This window comes from Sorex araneus, chromosome 2, assembly GCF_027595985.1.
Source record: "Sorex araneus isolate mSorAra2 chromosome 2, mSorAra2.pri, whole genome shotgun sequence".
NCBI classification, from domain to species: Eukaryota; Metazoa; Chordata; class Mammalia; order Eulipotyphla; family Soricidae; genus Sorex; species Sorex araneus.
The window spans coordinates 372,812,732-372,839,094 of NC_073303.1; the positions used below are offsets into that span (position 1 = coordinate 372,812,732).

At 36.7% G+C, this 26,363-nt stretch overlaps 1 protein-coding gene across 2 annotated transcripts in view; it reads right to left on the bottom strand.

Annotated features, from left to right (window-relative positions):
* CDH19 (cadherin 19) overlaps nt 1-26,363 on the bottom strand; it is a 61,695-nt gene that overhangs the window by 33,925 nt on the left and 1,407 nt on the right. The window contains exons 2-7 of one of the 2 annotated variants that reach the window (XM_055129000.1): nt 23,135-23,293; nt 16,829-16,931; nt 15,682-15,846; nt 15,037-15,221; nt 13,959-14,212; nt 8,195-8,316 (exon numbers count right to left, since the gene is read on the bottom strand). In XM_055129000.1, coding sequence (XP_054984975.1) covers nt 8,195-8,316; nt 13,959-14,212; nt 15,037-15,221; nt 15,682-15,846; nt 16,829-16,931; nt 23,135-23,293 — 988 coding nt within the window. Of the gene's footprint in view, nt 1-8,194; nt 8,317-13,958; nt 14,213-15,036; nt 15,222-15,681; nt 15,847-16,828; nt 16,949-22,998; nt 23,294-26,363 lie in introns of both variants that reach the window. The other variant, XM_055128999.1, reaches the window with a different exon arrangement.

Consider the following 26,363-nt stretch of genomic DNA (forward strand, 5'->3'; position numbering starts at 1 on the left):
CTTTAGTCCATTTACATTAGAGGTAATTATTGACATATAAGGGTTGCTTCTTCTATTATATATTGTCTGGGTCTATTTCCTTATTTGTTCATTTATGAGGGTTTTTTCTTCTTACTTTAAAATTCTCAACATTTCCCAGAGGAGGTGTCTAGTGCTGGCAAAAGTAAATAATAAAGATATGTTTTATTTTAACAGACTTTGGTAGGACTAAGTTATTCTAAATCTGGGCTGGAGTGATAGCACAGCGGGTAGGGCATTTGCCTTGTACATGGTCGACCTGGGTTTGATTCCTCTGCCTCTCTCAGAGAGCCCGGCAAGCTACCAAGAGTATCTCACCCGCATGGCAGAGCCTGGCAAGCTAGCCGTGGCATATCTGATTTGCCAAAAACAGTAACAATACATCTCAGAATGGAGACGTTACTGGTGTTCGCTCAAGCTAATTGATGAGCAATGGGATGACAGTGATAGTGACATCTAAGCTCGGTCATCTCCTTAACTAATATAACACTACTAGTCATGTCTTTCTATGATGTGAACATGGATAAAGCCAGCAAAATGATTATAGGAATCAACAAGAAATTTAGTTAATATGGTTCATGAAAATCTTCATTTTGGCGGGGGGCGGGGAGAGAGGGCAAGGAAGTTCTATTAATCAGACTGGCAACAATTTTGCATTTGAGTCATTATTTAAAATCGTTTTTGAATCAAATTTTAATGGGAAAGTGAAATTGGCGAAGACTATTATGATTATATTAAAGTCAGAAAACATTAAATGAGGTGGCCAGAGAAAGAACTCTAAGGAGCTTGTTCTGCAGGGAAGAAAGCTAACCTAAGTTTCTTCTCTGATACTATATGTGATACTCAAAGCAGTGCTGAGTGATTGCTGAGCACAGTGCCAGGAGCAACCCCTGAGAATAGGGCCAAGAGTAAGCCCTGAGCACCGCCAGGTGTAGCACTGTAGCACTGTCATCCTGTTGTTCATCGATTTGCTCGAGTGGGAACCAGTGACGTCTCTATTGTGAAACTTGTTACTGTGTTTGGCATATTGAATAAGCCACGGGTAGCTTGCCAGAGTCTGCCATGCTGGTGGATGCTCTCTCGGTAGCTTGCCTGGCTCTCAGAAAGGGACAGAGGAATTGAAGCCGGGTCAGTCACATGCAAGGCAAATGCCCTATCTGCTGTGCTCTTGCTTCCGCCCCCTGTAGCAAATAAAAAGAAGAAGAAGAAAAGAAAACATTAAGTGAGAATAAGTGCAGTCACTGTCACTGTCATCCCATTGCTCATTGATTTGCTTGAGCGGGCACCACTAACATCTCCATTGTGAGACTTGTTTACTGTTTTTGGCATATTGAATACACCATGGGTAGCGTGCCAGGCTCTGCAGTGCAGCGGGTTACTCTTGGTAGGCTGCCGGGCTCTCCGAGAGGGACGGAGGAATCGAACCCGGGATGGTTTCGTGCAAGGTAAACACCCTACCCTCTGTGCTATCGCTCCAGTCTGAGAATAAGTGCACAGTTTTATATTTTCATTTAACAAGCAAAGGTGTGGTGCAGAATTCAAAGGTTTTGGAATGAGATGCAATTAGTCAGTGAACCTTAACTTCCTCATTGTGGGGATAGGCAAATAAATTAGAATGTTTCTCTTTGTTGTTTATGCAAATTGGAGAAGGTTCCCTCAAACATATGTTATTCATTAAAGATTATTATCATATGCAAAATTTTATTTTATTTATTATTATTTTATTATTGTCATTATTATTATTATTATTAGTGAATCACCGTGAGGTACAGTTAAAGACTTACAACTTTTTGTGCTTGTATTTCAGTCACAGAATGATCTAATATCCATCCCTCCGCCAGTGCCCATTCTCCACCACTGGTGGGATCCCAGTATCGCTCCCACCCTCCCATCCCATACCTCCCCACCCAACCCCACATCTGTGGCAGGGTGTTCCATTTAGTTCTCTCTCTCCTTTGGGTTTTGTGGTTTGCAATAGAGGTATTGAGTGGCCATCATGTTTGATCTATAGTCTACTTTCAGCGTGTATCTCCCACCTCCAGCGGGTCCTCAAACCACACTTTACCTGGTGTTCCCTTCTCTATCTGAGCTGCCTTTTCCTCCAGCATGTGAGGCCAGCTTCCAAGCTGAGGAGTAAATCTCCTGGTACTTATCTACTATTCTTGGGTGCTAGTCTCTCATTCTGTTACTTTATATTCCACAGATGAGCGCAATCTTTCTATGTCTGTCTCTCTCTTTTTAACTCATTTCACTTAACATGGTACTTTCCATGTTGATCCACTTATATGCAAAGTTCATGAATTCATCTTTTCTAACAGCTGCAGCATATTCCATTGTGTAGATGCACCAACATTTCTTAAACCAGTCACCTGCTCCCGGGCACTTGTTTTTTTTCCAGATTCTGACTATTGTAAACAGTGCTGCAATGAACATTCCAGTGCAGATATCATTTCAACTGTATTTTTTTGCCTCTCTGGAATATATTCCCAGGAGTGGTATTGCTAGATCAAATAAAAGCTCAACTTCTAATTTTTTGAGAGTTGTCCATACTGTCTTCCAAAAGGGTTGAACCAGTCGGCATTCCCACCAGCAGTGTAGGAGAGTCCCTTTCACCTCACAGCCCCTCCAACAGTGGTTGCTTTTGTTCTTTTGGATGTGTGCCAGTCTCTGTGGTGTGAGGTGGTATCTCATAGTTGTTTTGACCTGCATCTCTCTGATGATCAGTGATGAAAAGCATTTTTTCATGTGCCTTTTTGCCATTCATATTTCTTCCTTGAGAAAGTTTCTGTTCATTTCATCGCCCCATTTTTTGATGGGGTTGGATGTTTTCTTGCAGATTCCAACCAGTGCCTTGTATATCCTTGTAACAACCCTTAATCATATGGGTGTTGGGTGAATATCCTTTCCCATTCCATAGATTGCCTTTGTATTTTGGTCACTGTATCTTTTGTGGTGCAGAAGCTTCTTAGTTTAATATAGTCCCATTTGTTTATCTCTGTTTCCACTTGGTTGGCCAGTGGCATGTCATCTTTGAAGATACCGTTAGCTTCAGTATCGTGGAGGGTTTTGCCGACCTTGTTTTCAATATACCTTATGGATTCTGGTCTGATGTTGAGGTCGTTAATCCACTTTGATCTGATTTTTGTACATGGTGTTAGGTTGAGGCCTAAACCCATTTTTTGCATGTGATTGTCCAGTTATGCCAGCACCATTTGATAAAGAGGATTTCTTTGCTCCACTTCACATTTCTTACTCCCTTATCAAAGATTAGATTAGATATTCATACACTTGGGGTTGTGTGTACAGATATTCCACCCTATCCCATTAGTCAACGGATTTGTCTTTGTTCCAGTACCATGCTGTTTTAATTATTACTGCGTTGTATTAGAGTTTGAGGTAGGGGAGGTTGTTGCCTCCCATCGTTTTTTTCCCAAGAATTGCTTTAGCTATTCATGGGCGTTTGTTTTTCCATATGAATTTCAGGAGTGCTCGATCCATTTCTTTGAAGAATTTCATGGGTATCCTTATAGGGATCTCATTGAATCTGTATAATGCTTTGGTGAGTATTGCCATTTTGACAATGCTAATTCTTCCTATCCATGAGCAGGGAATATGTTTCCATTTCCTGATGTCCTCTTTTATTTTGTGGAGTGTCGTTTTGTGGTTTTCTTTGCAGAGGTCCTTTACCTCCTTAGTCAGGCTGATTGCAAAGCACTTGATTTTCTGGGGCACAATTGTGAACGGGATTGTTTTTTTCATGTCACTTTCCTTTGCCTTGTTATTTGCGTATGGGAAGGCCATGGATTTTTGTCTATTGGTTTTATAGCCTGAGACTATACTGTACAAGTCTATCGTTTCTAAGAGTTTCTTGGTAGAGGTTTTTGGATTCTTTAGGTATAGTATCACATCATCTGTGAATAGTGAGAGCTTGATTTTTTTCTTTTCCTATCTGGATGCCCTTATGTCTTTTTCTTGCCTAACTGCTATTGCAAGTATTTCCAGTACTATATTGAACAGAAGTGGTGAGAGTGGGCATCCTTGTCTTGTCCTTTATCTTAGAGGAAAGACCTTTAGTTTATCCCTATTGAGAATAATGCTTGCCATAGGTTTGTGGTAGATGGCTTTGACTATCTTGAGGAAAGTTCCGTCTAAACACATTTTGGTGAGTTTTCATCATAAAGAGGTGTTGGATCTTGTCAAATGCTTTCTCTGCATCTATTGATATGATTAACTTTAGTTTTGTTGATATGATGGATTATGTTGACTAATTTTCAAATGTTAAATCATCCTTGCATCCCCGGGATGAATCCCACTTGGTCATGGTTTATAATCTTTTTGATGAGTTGTTAGATTCTATTTGCTAATATTTTGTTGAAGATCTTCACATCGGTGTTCATCCGGGATATTGGCCTATAGTTTTACTTCTTAGTGGTGTCTTTGTTTGCTTTTGGTATTAGGGAGATATGTGCCTCATAGAAACTGTTTGGGAGAGTTTCTGTTTCTTCAGCTTCCTGGAAAAGCTTGAGGAGAACTGGCAAAATGTCTTCTTTAAATGTTTGGAAGAATTCGCTAGTGAATCCATCTGGGCCTGGGCTTTTGTTTTTGGGGAGACTTTTGATTACAGTGTCAATTTCCTTGATATTAATGGATCTATTCAGGTATTCCAAGTCTTCTTGGTTCAGTCTTGGGAGATGAATCCAGGAATTTATCCATTTCTTCTAGGTTCTCTTGTTTCGTGCATATGCAAAATTTTAACAAAGTTATATCAAGTTTTATATGAAATAAGCATGAACTACTTAATAAAATTTAATTTTTTAAAAGCTCACCAATATTTGTCCATCACCTTTAAAAGCAATAGTATCATGATTATGATATTTATTAAAGGTGATATATTTTATGCTATTTAGGAAATAATTACATGCTGAATTAATAGTTTTTATGGCAGCAGTTATCTTGAACCTAAATACTTTACTACTTTGATTTTTGTGATATTTCACTTTTTTTACAGTCAAATCCAGGAAATGCTTCAGGACATCTTTACATGATAAAATGTAATCATTTAGTTGACTGAGAAGATTTGATTAAATTACTTAGTAAACTTTCCATACTAATCACCTATGCATCCATCCCTACCTATATGAATTCATTACATTTTCTTTTGTATGAAGGAATACACAACACATAATTTTTAAGAATGTTGTTTCCTGACAGTGCACATAATAATTATTTTGTTTATATCATTTTATATTCCTCCAAAACATCTACCTTTATATAAAATAAGATTATATTGAATAATTACTTGTATAACCCATTGAAATGTGCTCTTTTATGGCTGAGACTATCTTATACAGAAGAACATTTTAAAAAATGAAAATCCAGGCTTCTCTTGAACCGCTTGGCATTCATTTTCTTGATATATTTGTAAATAGTGACATTATAAATAATGTGTTCTTAGAAATCCCCAATGAATAAAAGTGTCTTGCTTTGCGAGTAAACATCTTTGTGTCTTCTGACACCAAAGCCTTGGCATTTCTTCTGTTGCATCCAACATTTATTCCCTTGTAACATTTGCTCCCCCTGCCTTTATTGTTTCCTCAAATGGAAAATTCAAAATCCAGACCCAAGGTCTCCTGCAGTGTTTCTATAGAGCTTTTCAGTGCAGGACAAAACAATATGCCTGGGATGCTTTTCCAGCCACCGTCTCCACAGCCAACTGCGCCAGGGAGCTAAGAGATGTGTTTCAAAAGCAAGTTCAGAAAGTAAACAAGCTCATAAAAATTCTGCGCAAAAATTCATAGGAAAGTTTGCATCGTCAAACATCGCCTTTCACAAATTTAATTCCTCATTGTATGTCAGAAAATCCATGAGATAAACAATGGGATTGGTAATAAACTCCTGTGTTAGTCCAAGTGGTCAATCAGGATGATTTTATCAACTTCTGACAAGATAAAAAGGAAGTCATCTGCCTTTTTAAAAAAAATTAAAAAGATAAAGGTCACTGAGAACTATTAAAGATTGGACCAGTGGAATGGCTGATCTCATCAGGTTAATTTAAATATGTATTCCTCTTTTGATGGCATGCCGGCATATACACAGTGAATGTTTATTGTTGACCTTCTTCAGATTGTTTTACATAATCATATTGATATAAGATTAGATTTCACTGTCTGAAGTTTTAAATCTCCCTTGGAAGGTTCACCTTGTCTCTAATACTCAAGATTATTTCTAACACCTATACTGAATGTTTAGGTTGGTTCCCTAGCTGCTACTCAATCTGATTTTAGATATAGGATATGCCACTACTAGTCTTGAAAAAAATTAATTATTTATGTATCTTTGAATTATCGTGAGATGTACAGTTTCAAAGTTGTGCATAATTGGGTTTCAGTCATACAATGTTCCATCACCCGTCACTTCACCGGTGTACATTTCCCACCACCAATGTTCCCAGTTCCCATGGGCCTCTATACCCAGCCTGCCTTGATGGCAGACATTATTCTGCTTCCTGTTTGTCTGTCTGCTTCTCTCTCTCTCTCTCTCTCTCTCTCTCTCTCTCTCTCTCTCTCTCAATCTCTCTCTCATCCTTTCTCTCTATCTAATATTCTTTTGAGGCATTATGGTTTGCAACACAGGTACTGAAAGAATATCATGTGTGCCCCTTTACCTCCTTTGAGCACTCAGTTCCTGTTCAGAGTGATCTTTCCCAACTATCACTGTCATATTGGTCACTTCTCTATTCTACCTGCACTCTCCCCACTACCACCTGTAAGAGCTTTCACCTGGACCATTCCTACTGCCCTTGTTAGTATTGTCCTTTGGTATTAGTCAGTCATAATACACAATGTCCTTGGGCATCATCCTTGGGTATTAGCTGCTTTAGCCAACTAGGCCATTTGTTATACAAAATGTTTTCAGTATTCAAATTACTTTCCTTGGGTATTGGTTCTTGGGTATTAATTGGTTCTATGTCCAATGCCTTGGGTACTATCCTTGGTTTTCGTTGGGTATATGCCTAAGGTATTGCCCTTGGTATTTGTTGGTATATGCCTTGGGTATTGCCCTTGGTATTCTTTGGATATTAGCCATCTGGCCTAGTCCATTTTAATACTTATTTTGTACCTCTCTACTAGTTCTATCATTGTAAAACACTGTATAACATTAATTCCATATTTATCTAAATTAAAATTCTGCCTTAATGTAGATAAATTATTTATAGGGAATAATTCCCATAAAAGAAGTTTTAGAACATATTTCCTTTCATAATTATTTTTAAACATAGATATATATTTTTAAAAAGCATTCCTTTTTTATCAGCTCATAACTTTTAAAGGAACCCACAAGGATATATATAAAATATCATCTTAGCCAGAAAAAATAATCTTGTAAAATTTAGAAATTCATATGAAACTGTATCCATGGAACACATTAGAAGAACCAATCACTAGATTATACAAAGATTTTAGAAATTCAATTGACTTTTGGTTTGTATTTTTATGTTTTTCTTTTATTTCCTATGTCCTAATTTACTTAATTATAATTAAAGTATAATTAACAACAGCATTGTATTAATTTCAGGTATAAAATCAAACAATGTGTGTATACAGTGTGAAACGATCACCATAATAATTCTGTTTTCCATAAATTCTCAGTAATTAAAAAAAAATTGTAATAGAATCTTACTGCGTATCAACCCTTCATCCTTGACATATATTTTGTAACTGCAAATTTATAGTCCATCACATGATTTAAGCATTATTATAATAATAAAATCATATTAAAAGTATTTCAGTTTATGCCTGAAAATAAACTGTAATAAGAGTGAGATTACAATGCTAAATTAAAATAATAAAATATACACACTTGTATCAATTAAAATATGAAATATCATTAATGATATCTCCAACAACATTTTAAGTCACCTTTAGCACTTACCTTTAGAGGCTGAATCACATATAAATGACAGTAATGGGGCCGAAGTGATAGTACAGCAGGTAGGGCATTTGCATGCTGCTGACCTGGGTTCAATTCCCACCACCCCATATGGTCCCTCCCAAACATTCCCGAAGTGATCTCTGAACTCAGGACCAGGTGTAATCTCTGAGCAATGCAGGGTGTGGCCCCAAAGAAACATAACAGTGACAGTGGCCCATGTATGGGTTCCCAAATGTGTACTCACATTTTTCAATGGCTGAAATGCTAAAGTTATACCAAGCATTAAGCTCCCGATCGAGAGGATGTGTCGTGATGACTGTGCCATTGTCATCAACAGTGAACATCCTGGTTTTGGTCATAGAGTACCTGCGGCAAAAGGAAGAACTCTCAGTGTTATTATACTCTCACTAGGATGCTGAAATAGAAGACAATTTTCAGGCAATGACAAACTCTTTGATGTATACTCCACATTGCTAATGCAATCCTGCCCAATTTACGAAAGGATGCATTTTATACCTTAAGATTCTGGTCAGTAGAAATGAAAAGTATGTTTTGATTTAAATTGATACATTCTAAATTTAAACAAATATCTCTAATTTTTATTTGCAAGGGGGACTTAAACTATGTGAAATATATATGGGATAAAATTAAGTGGCAAAATGAATAAGAAAGACCAAAAAAAAAAAGGTGGGCTAAACATTGAGGTTTGTAAGACATTTTTATTTTTCTTCAAAATGATGTAAAACGTATTGATGGCCTAGACTATGGAATTTTTTTCTACACCACAAAATTGCTTCTAAATCTGTGCATCACACAATAAGTAATGATCGCTGACATCTGAGAAATATTTGTTTCTGTTTGTTGAAACAACTTGATAATATTCAATAAAAATACAGTCTCTACATAGATGATCTCAACTGTAAGGACAATTGATCTAATATGTTATTAGATCCTGCATGGAAAGAAACAGGACAATAAAATTCCCTCACGAACAAGCCTGGAAAATAATCTCAAATTCCACAATGAAAGAAGTCTTTGAAGTACTCAGCATGTCTCAGCTGCCTGCAAATGATCAATAATAAAAATTAAAGAAGAGCAATAGCTCGGGTTCACAGTGGCTTCACATTGCGTGTACATTCCTGAAGACTTTGATGAGACATCAATGAGCTTCGCCATAATTATGTGGCAAAAGATGAGAATATTTTAATCTTCAATTGATGGGGCTCTAAAAATATCATGCTAATTTGTAGCTGGATGTTCAGAGGAGAATTAAAATAGAAATTACAGAGAATTAGGCTTTAGAGGACTTTGGTTTTAAGTCTGTTTAAAATGGCTTCTAACTGTTTACAAGCAGTTTCTTACCCCGGATATGGGAGGTCAGAGTCAAATGGTGGTTAGACAGAACCCGTGTTGCCTACCACGCTTAGAAAATCCTGGTTCTATAAATCACCACTTCAAGTATTACCAATCGAAAGTTAAAGACATTTCATAGTTTTGAAAGCATCTGTTCAAAATTAGGAAGAAGGATAAAAAACCATAATAAAAAGGTTCAGACTCTATTCTTTAAAAAAATCTGATAGATCCATGTGCTTATATACTTATATGTGTTTTTGTGACTGTGTGTATATGCTTGTGAGAGAGAAATAGGGCATGAGAATGGGAGAGAGAATGAGAGATAAAGACAGAATACTTATTTACACCAGAGACTCCCAAACTTACTTTACTTGCTCCTTTGCAGAGAAAACAAATCACTCAGAGTCCTCACTCTTTTCATGCCCCCAGCATACTTTCTTTAGGCAAATGAAATAAAAAGCAGCCTCTCTATTGCACAGACTGCTACTTCCCTTCCTCCCCATTTTCCCTGCACCCTTAGAGGGTAAGTAGCACCCACTCTGGGAAGCTACAATACCCCAAGGATACCTCATGCTGTACCTTTCATCCCCAGAGCATTGCATTGGATTTCACCACTTCTCATTTAAAGCTTTCAAATTCAGGAAACCTAGTTCAGGCTTCCAGGTTGCATTAGTTCTCAGGTTTCCTCATCTCTTCCCTCAACTTGTTCTTCAAAATTCTATGTACATATCAGTCTTAATGATGGTTATATTATGTAATAGGCCAATTGTCATTATCATTATCGTAGAAGTGTTGCCTGAATATTTGCAACAGTGGACACTGGTAGTAACTTTAGCTCAATTCATGTATGTTTTCTGTAAAGATCTATTATTTTTATTCTTATTTACTCTCTCAAACCACCAAATAATCTGTGTCTTGCATTTGTCCTACACAGTTCTACAATCAATCAAGCATGGCTCAAAGAGTCTCAGACCTTTGATTGGAGATTTATATTAAAAACCAGACTCTGGAGGTGGTATTCTCTATCTTTGCTTCTCAATTCTCTGTGTGGATAATAAAATAGATGTATGCATGCGTATCCACAAGTGTCTACATTTATTTTCTTATCATCCTTCTGTCTGCACACATGTGTGATAAATAAATACATAGTGCAAAATGATAGTTCAGATTGCTATCTAACCCTCAGGCTTCACTAAGAATTTTTCTGTTTCTCTTTTGAAACCTCTTCTAACAAAAACAAATCTTATTACTATAATGTAAGTGTACTTCTTAGTTTAACTTGAAAATACACATAAAATAGCACTGTGTTTATGAATCAAGAGCCAGGCAAAAGTGTCCAGTTACTGGAACATAAAACTCAAGCACAGAAACCTCTGAGATTTAGAATTGCAAATCTGTTTTCTAAATTTACCTGGGTCATTTTAAAATACCCATTCCACCATTTCGGTTACATCACTTACTTATAATACTTTCAAATGCATATGTAATAGTTCTATCCAGTTTTAAACATATCCTCACTATCGTGTGTTTTTTTTAATTCTACATACATATCACAATATTTACTCTGTGATCCTGACTTCTATGTATTTGGCCACACAGAGAGCCCCCATGGCACCCCAGTCTATTGATCATATGGAAAAATCCCATCCATGATTTCTGCTTCATACTGTCCTTGCAGTGAACTACCTCAATACTTGTTTTTTTATTCCCTTTTCTCACGTAAGTACTATACATTTCATGAGAATTCCTAGGAGGGTGGGTATTGACTCCAAACTTGAGAGAGTAGCTGAGTATTATAAACCACTGATAAATCACACACTGCCCCAATACCCCTGGCCCACACAGGGGAGGAAATTTACTTTCCTGGACATGGGTCAGTCTTCACTCATTTGCATACTTCACTGGGGCATAACTACATGATTGCTTTGCTGTTTTTCTTCCGTTAAATCAAAGAACCGCTGATTGATTTTGGAGTTTTGATGATTGCAAACAATGTACCACTAAATATTTACATACACATGTGTCTAATAAAATTGTTACTTTTCTAGACAGACTGCCCAAAGTAGCCTAAACTAGGATCTCAAAGCCACAGAGATTTATTCTCTCACCATCAGGAGGCTTAATGTCCAGTTGGTCAAAGTCTCAACCTTGCTCTGACACCTTACAGGCCCTACCTTGCATTTCCGCTGTTTTCCCGCCGTTTGTGACATTTTGTCACTTCGAAAGTAGACTTGTACTTCACAGCGCAAGAGGAGACACATGAGGTTGGGACCTACACAAAATCTAGATCTTTCCAAGCAGGGTTAGTGCTCTACAAGTGTATCAAGGATTTTTAAATCCTTCCTTTATCCACAGATGAAGGAAGTTTCAAGTCAGACTCTTCTACAGGAGGAAAGTTACTCCTGAACTCCCTACAAGATCACTCCCTGCTCCCAGGAAGAGCAGTTTCTCACAGACCTGGTGACTCAGATTCGAGTCTTTTCATTTATCTACAAAATGTGTGTGATATTTTTAGTTTTTCTCTGTGAAGAAATGGGTCTCAGTTGTGGATATGACTTTTCCATAGAATTTCCATATTACAATATTTAATGAATACCAAGAGCTCTATGTCCTTTCATTCATAATGGCGGGATTTTTGGTCTCTTCTTGCTGTCATTTCCTTTGGTTTTCTGACTAGAGAGAGGTCTATTTTTACAGCTTTGGGTTTCAATATATTTCTCCATTGTTCGCTTCAGCTCGAACATATTTTATTTCCTTCAATTGTTTTCTTCTTGCTATGAATCTAACTTGTTCTAACATAAGAGAATACACTGTATTTCTCATATTTACACAATATTTCAGTCTGACTAGAGATTTAGTTGAAATGGAAATTTTAATAACATTCAAAGAATGAGTCATGAGCAGTAGGTGACGAAAGCATAAGTTCCTTACAGCTGAAATCTAGACAATATGATAATAAGATGAAAATCTTATGGGAAATGCTTTATGAAGTTCATCCAAATTATGTGATGGAAGACTTACTCCAATTCTGAACACAGGAAGCTCCTAATATAATTGTATCCTCTCACTTTCAGGTTTAAATATTGCATTCTTCCTTCAAAACTATACCCTAGATTTTTGTAGTCTTTTATCATAGAGCTTGTTATTTTGATTCAGATAAAAATATATTTTAGTTCCCAAGTTTATCTGCCCTTTAACAATGTCAAGAATTTATTGTTGTTGTTTAGCCAGTTTGGTTAACCACTTAACTCAGTGAAATTGAGCTTGGGAATATCCATAAAAAAGCTAAGATGGAAAAGTTAAGTATTATGAGTTTTTTTTAATTGAGTAATATGTGAATCACATATCAATATGCTTTCCTCTAAATAATGGCACATCTCTATGGGGTAAACTTTCTTCTTTCCCCAAATTGACTACCATAAGAGTATTAAATAAAGATACCATCAATTCAAACCCGAGCTGAAATTATTTATTTCAAAAATTTTCTCTGTACTTTGTTTTCAAGAAGAAAGAATGAGAGAAGGAAGATGGAAGATACAGAGAGAAGAGAAAAAGAGTTCCAGAAATGAGATAAAGTGGTATTTTCATATCAACTACTTTTGCTTTCGTATTTTTAGAGTCTATGTCAAAATGAATATCACATGGGAAAAATTGTGATATATATATGCATATATATGTGTGTATATATATATATCTCATTTCAAAATCACTTCTAAATGAAAAAATGCCCATAAAAGGAATTGATTTTTTTGATAGGTACACATATACTATTACTACAAATGACTTCTTTGGTATATAAGGTAAACTGAGCCAAAGTAACTCTAGTAGAGAATACGGTAAGTGACCTCCAGTGATGATAAACTGAAACACATGCCCTCTGCTAATATTTTAATATGGCTCTCTCATTTTCCTCACTTATATGTACTATTTTACTTATAGGAAACATGCAAGCAATACTTATATATGACTATATAATTCCTTGGTATAATATTTTATTCCATACCCCTCAAGAAGAAGCAGTAGCCAACATCTTAATACACAATAATTTTGTAATTCTATAGACTGCTGAATGCGGAAAATGGGTGAATAAGAGAAGTTGATGAAAAGAAACATTCAACAGACTATGATTTTGTGTCTAATTTAATTATTGGGTAAGGAAAAACAAGAAATGTCTATAGGAGCTGAATGTAACAGACTAGTTTAATAGTCTGGGAACCATTATCTAATTTTGACAAAGTGTCTTTCTGAATGGGCAATTTTCACTTTTACCTTGTTTAAACAAGCTCTTGTAAAAGTATGCTCAGTTCCTGAAATGGTGTTAAGATCAACCCTAGTTGATCGATTTGTTTCTGATCTCATGAGCCTCTCAAGGGCATCTTTTTCTTCCTTTGCTCATCACAATAGTATCGATACATAGAATTTGAATAAGCTATTGCCCATTTCTTGCACATTGTCATTTTCACCCCATCTTAACCAACAGTGAAACATCCCAGCTTAACTTGTTGAAAATCGTTCAGTTCTCACTGGAGAACTGTAGCTACTCCAGATCCAGATGGAGTAGCTGCAGTTACACACAGGTAAGTGTGCAGTTGTATTTTCAAGTTCACTTGCATTCACCCAAGGCGTTCAAGAAAGGCTGGGCTTTGCAGACATACCCCATTGGAGAATTCCTCTGATCTGGATCAATGGCAGAGACCACGCCCACAACGGATCCGAAAGGGCTTCCTTCAGAGATTTCAAAACTGTAGTAGGGGAGGAGAAAGACAGGAGGTTCATCCTCATCCTCCACGATCACTTTGATGATGGTGACGGAAGGATCCTCGTGATAGATCGCCATCTCCTCAGGCACCTGGCGGTTTGTGACTTTCGCTATAATGCGATAGTTGTTCTGAACCTCAAAATCCACTTTCTGCAGGAAAGAGGGCAGTATACACCAGAAGAAATTACGTTAATAATTGCATGGGAAATCAATGTTTGGTCGTTAACTGAACGGGCCAAAGAAATAGTCCAGTGGGTAGGGCGTTTGTGTTGCATGCTGCCAACCCTGGTTCCATCCCCAGCATCCCATACGGTCCCTGAGCACCACCAGGAGTGATTCCTGAGTGCAGCTCCAGGAGTTACTCCTACGCACCAGTGGTGACCGGTTGTGACCCCAAAAACCAAATATAAATAATGAAATAAATGAAGTTGCTTTTCTGTTGGATTTTTATTTTGTAGGTATGTGGATTCCTCTGGTATGATCAGGAAACATTTGCATGGAACATTGCTTTGGATCCTTTATTATAAAATGTGGGGATCATTAATCCATTACATTTATGATTGAAATACACCATTCTAATTCACACAGATTTAACATTCTGTTACCTAATTATTTTAACGTGTTCTTGAATGGGAAGGCAAAACCAACTGTTCTTTGATGCTTCTGTGGTAGAGCACGTGCCATACAAATGTGAGATCTGGAATTCAATCCCACACTGTATATTTCAGGAGGACCCTAGGAACTGTTTGGTGTGGCCACCACAGCAATATAAACAACAGTTCTACACTAAAAGCAAGATGCTCTGTATTAACCCTCTCATTTCTAAATCCCCTTTCCCCCCTAAAAATATAAATCACCCATTCTCATTTGGGCTACTTAATTCTGCAAAAAGAATTGGCCACTCAAAATAATTCTACGTACCTCTGATTAGATTTTGCATTGTCTTTCAAAGCAAACACTTTAGATATATTTACCTTCTTTAGCCGAACTATCCCCTCTTGGGTCTCATCGTTGGTGATGATGTCAAATGTCTGGGAACTATCTTCTTCAAGAGTGTAATCCATGTCTGTGTTCTCTCCTATGTCGTAATCATATGCCACGATTTTCCCTACGCACGTGCCAATGGGTGCAGATTCGGAGACAGTCAGGCGGTAGAAACCTTTGAATGAGTGAAGATATTTTGCACATGTAAATCAACTACAAAATTATAAAACCCTGTATGTGTGGACTATAGGAAGCCCCCCCCCCACACACACACACACTTTCTACTAGTCACTTTTTTCTCAATCTCTCCCTTTGTTAATATCCACTTGAATGAGTTACTAAGGAAATGCACAGATCATAATAATTTGGGGAGGGATTCAAAATTCTGGAAAGGAGGTGGTTGGTGTATTCTGATTGTGTGCTTCCCTTATAAAAGCCTCTACAGAACCCACACTTATAAAAGCCTCTACAGAACCCCTTTTCAATAAAAGTGAAAAATTCCCCACAGGTTGAGAAAACAGTTATCTCTGTAACTGTTTTGTAAAAGTCAAGTGATGTTTTGTGAGCTTTAGAAAAGCAGAGAGTGAGTGCTTATAATTAAATTAAAGTGAAAAGTCAAGTTGCTTTCTACTTACTTTCTTTAAATACAGGTTTGTTGTCATTCACATCAGAAAGCTTAATTAAGACACTTGTTGTTGCAGATAGTGCCCCAGGCTCACCGATCAGGTCCTTGACTTGAACGAGGACCCAATACTTATCTTGGAGTTCTCTATCCATTTCAGAAGATATTCTTATGACTCCTTTAATAGGAAAAACAATTATTATTTTATTACTAAAATTAGCATATTTCTAGTTGGTTAATTTCTTTAGAATTCAACCAGTCTTTCTGTGTCTAATGTACAAATGATGCCCTGGAGAAAAACTATAAAATAAAACCACCTCTACATCGAACTTACAGCGCTCATCATAATAATTAGGTGATGACATTTGATTCTTATTAACAACGGTGAACATTTATTTCTTTTGACAAGTGCTTACATCTGGCGGGGTGATTTTAAACTCGTGGGGTTTTGTTTAGGCTCACTTTTGAAAAAAAATCCTTAAATACAAGACTCACAGGTCTAGATCTTTGAACAAACAATCAACATTTGTTAAATGAATTACTTCCTCATAATTGTTCTGTAGTCAATATATGCTTAAGAGGGAAAATGTGTTATTCTTTCCACTTGATAAAGCTTTCAACAAAGAAGCTCTGATAGAAATATCAGATTTATCATTTAAATAAAAGCATACAAAATACACAGCTACATTTAAAAATGGAATGTCTTATATTGCTTCCTACATCCAATGCTTAACTCAGGCACATCAAATTCATTTCTGTAGTATGCAGGTGTATCTCATTGTAGTTTTAATTTGCATTTCCATGATGACTGATGAGTTTTAATATGGTTGCATGCTATTTGTACATCAATTATTGTCAACTTCTTATGAGTGTCCTTCCCTCTTATTTTTAAATTGCATATATTTTTTATAATTTTTAAGAATCCTTACACACAGTTGATATCACACATAAATCATTTGTGGTATGTGAAATATTTAATCTCCAAACTTAAAAAATAAACTAAAATGTTAAAAATGAACTAAGTACTTAAAATATTAAGCATGTTTGTTAATAAAAACAGTTCCTATATGTTGGTCATATTTGAAAGTATAAACTATTTTTCTCTAACATTTATCAACTTAGAATGATGTTCATTCCTACTTTGTTTTATTCAGAGATACCTGTTGTTGGTTCAATGGAGAAATATGGTTGGCCTTGCAGCAAACTGTACAGGAGACGAGCATTACTGCCACTGGAAGGGTCGTCTGCATCACTGGCTGTTACCTGGATAACAAACATTCCTGAGGAGAAGACAAGTAGCAGCATGAAATTAAGAAAGGCCTTACTGAATAATGAATGCAATGATGGATGGCTGCCTTTCCTACTAGGCAAGACAATGATAAAGAGTCCAACCTCTCTTCACAAGCCATTAAATATTGTAACATTTTCTATGGCCAGAGACTATAACTTGACACAAATGAGGCTTCATTACCACATCAAGAAAGAATGGTGTTGGTGTTATGGGAGCAGCACACAGAATTCGTCAGGGAGTCATGAGAACTTGGGCCTCAAACCCAGGACCTCATGGACAAGTGTTACCCCACAAGCAAAATTTTCATTAGTGTTTAATGAAAAGTTTTCAACATGTTAGGTATATGACATTATAATATTCATCACAGCATTTAAGTTCAGATTCTTCAAAGGCAAATTATTAGTAAACAAATCAAAGGGAATTTATAAACTCTTCTTTAAAATCATCTGTAGGCACTGAGGGTTGGTACAGAAAATAAGGTAGTTGTCTCGCTGGTGGAAAATCTTGGTTCAAACCCAGCACGACATAGTGTCCGAGGGAATTGCCAAGAGTCACCCTTGAGTACTGCAATCATATCACGACCAGTACATCAAAAATTATAATGTTGAGAGACTAAAATGATAATCTGGTGAGTAAGGCGCATGCCTTGCGTATGGCTCACTGGGGTCTAATTCCCAGCAAGCCCTATGGTTCTGTGATTCTACCAGGAGTGATTCCTGAGCCCAGTGTCAAGAGAGACAGTTAAGCACAGCCAGATATGGCCCCCAGAAAAATATATAGAGAAAGAGAGATGCTGAAATATTAAATAATGGAAATGAAGTTAAAATAGTATTGAGTTTGTTGTGCTAAATTAATTATTTCACTTGAATTCCCTTCAATAAAATATGTAATTATTTCCAAGAAGTTTATAGAGGACAGATATTAATCAGGCAAGCATTAGTATTATACTTTCATAATAACACAGATTGTGGGAGTGAAGTATGTTTTTCAAATAATCACTGAAATTTAAAATATTTCTTAAAATACTGAAATTTTACATTTTCTTTAAAATGATATTAAAAAGTTCTTGCTAGAAATCAACATTTCCTAAAACTATCTTCTCTCTCGATAAGAATAACAACATTCATTTAAAAATTCAGTAACTGTGTTTTTTGTGGGAGGTGTTACAATCTAATAACTGAAATACTCATACAAAGTTCTAATGTTTAGTAGAAAAAATGTATAAGCTTTTAGCAGAGTGTCCATTATATATAGATAAATAATTGTTATGTTTAATATTGTACTTTAATATTTCTGTTACTTAACATCTGTTTTATATTATGCCGTCATCTACCATGCCTAGAGAGATGTTTTAAACTACATATATCTATTATTTGTGACAACTGGAGTGTGGACCTGAAAACATCAATGATGGAAGGAAAGAGTTAAAACAAACAAACAAACAAACAAACACAGTAGAGGATCTCACTTGTGGAACCTGAGGCAGAGGAAATGGAAGCAAAGTAGACTGGTGGTTACTGGGGCTAGAACACAGATGGTGCTCAAAGGGACCACCGCGGAGATCAAAGATGTATTTCTGGAGAGAAACACACAGTATTTAGAGCAACAATGATGTATCTATCATATAGCTCAAAGCTTCTTGCCAAAAGATGGGGCTTTAAATGTTCTCACACACATACGAAGTGACAATCATCTGAATGTTAGAGTTGTTGCTGTGGTAATCATTGCAGTGCATAAACATTAGATCAACAATGCACAGAATTTAGACAATCTTATATGTCATTGTAAGGAACAGAAAAATCTGCCAGTACAAAATATGTCCTTGGAAATGGCTCCTTTCATGGGAGGCTCCATGATGTCAGAGAGGGGGTTGCTTTGAAAAAGGCCTGTTTATGCATTTATTGATAAGAATAGATAAGGTCTGTCCAGGGTCATGTCAGCAATCATATGTGGCTCACTTAAAATTTTTATTTCATTAGGAAAATTCATTATGAATTTTTCAACCTAAATCTGCCCACCAGCAGGATTGTGTCTTTTGGATATGTTAATTTTGTAGCACACTCTTTACTGTATCACTATCATCTCATTGCTTATGGATTTGCTCAAGCGGGCACCAGTAATGTCTCCATTGTGAGACTTGTTGTTACTGTTTTTTGGCATATTGAATATGCCACGGGGAGCTTGCAAGGCTCTGCCGTATGGGCAGGATACTCTCAGTAGCTTGCCGGGCTCTCCGAGAGGTGTGGAGGAATTGAACCCGGGTCAGGTATATTGCAAGACAAATGCCCTACCCACTGTGCTATCACTCCAGCCCAGCACACTCTTAACAACCATTAAAGGAAAGTAAAATTATTATTTCAGAGACTTAATTCACAAACAATAAAATGGACTTAGTGTCAATATTCAGCTTTTGCACTGGGAAATTTGGGAAGGAAGACTCCCTATTTCATCATTAGCTGCTGCACATTTGGTGGTTTTCTTCTTCAGCCTACTGGTGCAGCAACTACGGATTTCACACCCAGTACCCCAGTCATTTCCAGACCAGGAAAATTCTGTCTCACCCCTGCCCAGTATGTCTTACAGTTTGTGTGAAAGGCAATGCCTATTCAAATAGGAAAACATAATGTTGAGTCACAGTACAAGTAAAATCTTCTTGTCTTAGAGGTGAATCAGGAAAAAAAGATTTTGTCCAAAAATAATGAGATTTCGAGCATAAGGATAAGCATAAGCAGTAGAACTCACCAGGAGTTGTAAATGGAGGTATAATTAATAAGTAAGATAAAACTTGTCTTTTCATTGTTTTGTTTTCTCTTTGGCTAATATCCTTACATGCAGCTTCCTTTTAGCAGTCAGTCAAAATGTAAGTTTAAAGTGTACACTCAAGTATAGTAATTAGTAGATGACTCCAATGCAACACAAGAATATTTAGGTAAAATATAATAAAAGTAGTTAAAGAATTTAGAAGCAACGGTAGCACTCAGGAAACTCTGAAGCTGCAGAGGATGAGAAAGAAGATGAAAAACTGACGACACCCATAGGGAAAAGTACCCATATTATTTACCAGTTGAAGATTGAGATTGATAGAAATAGATATCATAGTTAATATTGTTAATCGGGAATTAAAAGAGTCGAGCAGACAAAATGGGTGAGTGAGCAGTAGGAATATCCTTCTGTTTCCTTATACTTTATAAAATTTCTGATAGTAGCTGATCACTGGTCCATTCACCCTTTTTTTTTTTTTTTTTTTTTTTGCTTTTTGTGTCACACCCAGCGATGCTCAGGGGTTACTCCTGGCTTTGCACTCAGGAATTACTCCTGGCGGTGCGTGGGGGACCATATGGGATGCCGGGGATCGAACCCGGGTCGGCCGTGTGCAAGGCAAACGCCCTACCCGCTGTGCTATCGCTCCGGCCCCAGGTCCATTCACCCTTTGCTCCCATGTGTAGGTACAAAGAATTACTCAATCCTGTGAGTGTGATTCCATGGGAAGCCCAGACCCCGACAGCTCCTTCGGGGAATATCTTGAGTCACAGGAAGGTAATTCCGATGACCTACATGCACCTCAGCTTTCAATCCATAAAGGGATTTGTGGTCATGATATGTTGCACTGAGTAATATTTTATGATTCTTATGGAAGCAACTTCTGTGAGGCTAACACTAAATATCGTGATAGATTTAGTGTATCACACACCTTGCAGTTTCCTTCCAATATTACAAATTTAATAGTTTATAGTTTGCCGCATGTTGACTTTAGGTTGACCTTTCGACCACTCCCTGCTTTCGGAATGCAAATTCACCAATCTTGGACCTCCTCTTCTCTGCCTAAAGTCCTGCATCATTTACTCTCATACTATTTTCTCTTAATTCACTCCTACTTTATAAACATCCACATGTTACCTGGTTTGCTATGAACCAATTCATTAGTTTATCTGACTGTGTTTCCTGTATTAATATCCCAAATTCTGTGGTCCTATTCCATGCAATAGTTTATCTTTTCACTTGCTTCAAACACATTGATTCCTTGTATAACTCCCCGCAGTTATAAAATGTTAGTTCTTAATGTGGCACTGTAGCACTGCCGTCCCATTTTTCATCGATTTGCTCGAGTGGGCACCAGTAATGTCTCCATTTTAGGACTTGTTGTTACTGTTAGGGCATATCAGATATTCTTTAAAAGTTGACTCCATCTACTACTATCTCCTCTTCTTCCATTTGTGTAGTAATCTCGTGGAATTGCAGCTGCACAATCTGACCAGACTGCTCTTTACCACAAATCACTCAAGACTTTACACTTGTCAAATGGCTCTATGGCAGCTTCCTGGTGTGCCAGAATGTCTCCTCCTCTGGAGAACTCCTCTATGTCTTTTTCTTCCTGAATCACTGGATAATCCCATTCACTTGTCTTTAGGAACAAACCCCCTTTTTATTATCAGAACTAATCCCCTTTTTTTCTCATCAGAGACATTACCAGGTATGTTATCTTTTCTCTAGCTACATTGGTATCAAGTAGACAGCATCAATAGTCATGCCTGACATGCTTGTGACAGGTCAATAACACTTCTACTACATATGAAAACTCATTACCTTTCCCAAGGGAGCTTTGTCCTAGTACAAGGCATAATTTACATTTTTTGGAGCATCCCTTTTGAATATATACTACTTAAATCCCTCCAAATTCTATGGCAAATTAATCAGAATATTTACCACCTGCCTAACACTTTTGTAAAAGGCAGTAATAAATGTTACCATCTTTCTTTAAAATACTGATCTATTATGTTTAAGATACAAGTTCCCAGTAGAAGTTACCTTATCTATCTCCTTTCCAATTCTGTTTTAGGAAGATAAGGAAAAGGAAGAGGGTTGGGGATTAGAAACTGTTTCATGGCCTAATGACCAGATTAAATAGTGCTATGCCATTTATATTAATAATAATTGCCCTTAATACATAATGCACTGCTAAATTTATATAGGAAAGATCTATTATGAATATTTGCAGAAAGGTAGTTTTTAATTGCCACCTGCAATGGTTACAAAAATAAATACAGTGGATTATGTCTTTTTACACTTGTCCTAAAAATCAAATGTTTTGGTAACAGTTGCAATGAAAATTATCATAATTTAAATAATTATTTAGTTATATTTATATCCTCCTTCATAAATTTTATGACTTAATTGCTTTTTTTTTTGCATTTTGCGTCATACCCGGCGATGCTCGGGGGTTACTCCTGGCTTTTCACTCAGGAATCACTCCTGGCAGTGCTCAGTAGACCATATGGGATACTGGGAATCAAACCTGGGTCAGTTGCATGCAAGGCAAATGCCCTACCTGCTGTGTTATTACTCCAGCCCATATGAGTTAAACTTTTTCACATATTGTGAAACTTTAACAATATTTTAACAATGAAAAGAATAATTTTGCATAGTCACATATTCACTTCCCCAATTTAAAAGGCTCTATTCTTTTCCAAAGTACTTAATTATTTTATCTCTCCAAAAACACTCTCTTCTATAGGCATTGTATTATAAATGTTTATAAAAGCAACATTGAGTTTGGAAATGAATTTAAAAATGCTTACAGACATGCAGAGGCATTCAACTACTGTGTTTTGCTTATATTTTTCATAATATTTGATTTGATAACCATACTGTTGCATAACTTATCTTATAATACTTTACTATTTTTCATGCACATTTTCCAGGAGAACCTAATTTTCATTTGAGAAACAAGAGTATTTTGTTTTTGAAAGAAATTTGCATACTAAGAAAAGTAGCAAGTGAGTAAGCTCAAGAAGTTGGTGAATGATTAAAATCAACAGATTAAGCTTTTTGGATAACTTTGAAGACTGATAGCATCTTCTATCAAAATTAATAACGTCTTGAGCTGTTGTTCACAAACTTATGAAATTTTTCAAAGATTTGATTGAACAAAGTTATAGAAGAAGTGTGAGTGTAAAAGCTGGCATAATTCAATTCTAAAACATATACTTGAAACTTTGCGTATTTGTTAATGTATCTCTGATGTAAACGAACGTGCAGTACCTTCCGGAGACATCTCTGGTACAATGGCCTCATAGGGTTCATCTAGGAATTTTGGTTCATTGTCATTGATATCCGTAACTCTGATGACAAACTCAGACTCGGGCTCCACTGCCTTTCCAGTAGTGGTGTCGATTACCTGCGCTCTTAGCGTGTAGAGGGCGCGTTCTTCTCTATCAAGCCTCTTTATGGCATATATGTCACCTGTCTTGCCATCAATGATAAAGGTGTTATTAGCTCCTTCTCCCAAAAGCTCGTACTTGAATGAGTCGTTTCCATCCTCTAAATCAGTTTGTAACTGCAAGTAGAAAAGGCACAATTTAGTTCCAGACTCCCCGAATGAATGGTGTTAGATCTTTTTCTTCTTATGTCTGCTTTTTCTCCAAGAATTATATCTATTCCTCATATTATATGAAGTAAAGCGCAATGAAAGTCTGAAGACTCAAATGGACCATCAAGTTGTCTCTGAATTTTCATTGTAAAGATCATTAGGAGAAAGGAATCAATTAGAAACTAAAATCATTGGAAAGAATACTCCTTTTCATAAATTACACACAGCAAAGCTGTTTTAAGTGAGCTCCGTGAATACTCCATGAAGACACTGGAACCACACTTTCAATGATATATATTAGACTGGGACTTGGAGACAGATCATAAAATAATCATAATAATCATAAAATAATAATCTACATGAATAGAGACAGTCATGATACGTCTCAAGGCAAAAAAATCAAACAGAGAAAAACAAAAGGAAATCTGGGTAAAAATGTAAGTGGTAGAGAAGAGAGTAATAATCTCAACCATCCATAGGGAATTTACCTGCCTGTATGTTGAATTAATTTTTATTGCTTTCTCAACTAATCTTCATAAAAATAGTAGGAGTGACTTGTGTATTGATGCAACTAATCCTTTTTGTAAGGAAGGAGTCATAGACAAAGTTCAAACGGCAGATGCATAGTTTCATAAGAGGTGTCTGTGTTGGACCGGCAGCAGTCTGCAGTCCCTTGAGAGCTACTAAGGGTTATCTATGAACCCAGAGCTGGGAGTCGCCCTTGAGAACATCCAAGTATGTCTGTGCTCTACAACCCCTTCGCCCCCAGAAAAGGCAAAGATATAAAAGGGAGTCTGAATTTTACTTTTGTTTGGTTTGGGGGCCATACCTGGTGGTGCTCAGGGTTTACTCCTGACAGTGCTGAAGTGCTAGGGACTGAACCTGGGTGGGATGCATGAAAGGAAGCCTCTACCACTGTGCTATCTTTCTGGCTCTTACAAACCTTTGCAGAGTCCAGGGGCCTTTCTGAGGATTTGTGACTTAACCTTCAGGCCCAGCTGATCCTTAGACATCTTCCTTAAAACATGGGGCTTCAGCACTTGTGTTTTTGCCCAACTTAGATCTACGATATTTTTCTTCTGAACAAAATCTACCCCTTCTTAATTTTTTTTATTTCATTTTCATGTCCTCATTATCTGTACTGCTAAAATTGAAGTAAATTTACATATAGCATTTATATATATATGTAAAGGTTATAATGATATTGGTTACATGCATTTTTATATCTAATTTTATGTCGAATGGAAACATTTTATAAACTAAATGTAATGTTAATGCAAAATGTGGTTTTCTTTACCAATTATGCCCTAAAAACTTCTATATAAATGTATAAAGTTAATTCAATAAATGCAGTATATGGGGCTGGAGAGATAGCACAGTGGGTAGGGAGTTCGCCTTGCACTCGGCCAACCCGGGTTCAAATCCCAGCATCCCATATGGTCTCCTGAGCAGGCCAGGGGTAATTCCTGAGTGCAGAGCCAGGAGTGACCTCTGTGCATTGCCAGGTGTGAACCAAAAAGCAAAAAAAAAAGAAATGCAGTATATCTTGGGAGGAATATCCAGGGGTACTCAGTGTCTATTCAGGACTCAGTGCTCTGGGATCACTCCTGGTATTACTCAGGGGATTGTATGTAGTGCCAGAGATTGAATGAGGGTTAGCTAGAGACAAGGGAAGTGGTTTAATCCCTATTCTCGCTCTCTAGTCCAAGAAAGCAACATTAAACAAATGCACAACCTTTCTCCTAGCTCAAGTCATTATGCACTACTATGGACTATCATTTTTTCTATAGACTTGCAAAGAAAATCTAAACATGTATAAATAACTATGTGTTCCATATTTTAATACAGTATTGACTATCACAGTTATAAAATGAAAGTAAAAGATTATAAATAATCTTCCAGTTGACTTGTTGTCTGTAGCTCTTTTAATTTAGTAGACTTCCATTACTCATAGGATAAAATTGAAGTCTTCATACTATTGTGTTAAGGAATTGAGGTAAGACATTCTCTCCAATAAAGCTATTATATTTATTGCAAAACCCATGTATTTATTTGCTAAGAATTTGACACACCATATTCAAATGAATATAGTTCAAATTTTAGTAATAGATAAATGCTTTTCAAGTACAGAATAAGTCAACATTCTTAGGTGTATTTTCTTAGCTCACTATATTTTTGTCAGGTGCCATTATACTGTTTTGGGGTCTACACTTGCAATGTTGGGATCGAAGGTCCAAATAGGCAATGTTCCCATACAGTGCAGTGCTAGGGGTCACATTGGTACCTTGAACATTAGAGATTTTGTACCGAGACCCAGATATAAGTCAAAACACTATAAGAACATCTATCACTTAATGTCAGAAAAGGCATAATCTCAACCCACTTCCGTGTCATGAATTGTGCTGCTAGGAAACTTTTTATGTTTCCATTTAAAATGAGTTTTTTCAGTGACAAGGTGACTATAAATTGGCAAACAAATATCACTTTAAGTGTTTATTTAACTTGTGTCACTTGTATCACTTGTAGTCCCGTTGATCTTCAATTTGCTCGAGCAGGCGCCAGTAGCATCTCCATTTGTCCTGTTTATTTAGTTTATTTAACTAAACTTTTCAAATTTAATCTCTTTTCATAAAATTGACCAAATGTGAGACTTTCTTGGACACATAAATTACATTTCAGTTTTTATCAGCTTTTTAGTATAAGCCCAGGACCATCCATTACTGCTCATTTTTGTCTACTTGTCTGTGTATTACTCAAGTATAATCAGTTGTGTATAGGAAAGCACATCTGTCAGAATATTTTACTCCTGTTTTTAGAGGATGAAAAAATATAGGCAAAAACTCATCACTACGTAAAATGTGAAAGTGGAATATTGGTGTGGAAGTGGAAAAACAAATGTGGAAAATGTGGAGGTCAGCAGAGGGGCAGGTTTCACTGGTGACCCCACTGATGATGCCCTTTCCTGCAGTGCCATGTTAACTTTAAGGCACTAAAAGTCACCAGCCCTTGGTAGACTGTCCCCTACTCAGCGATGGTG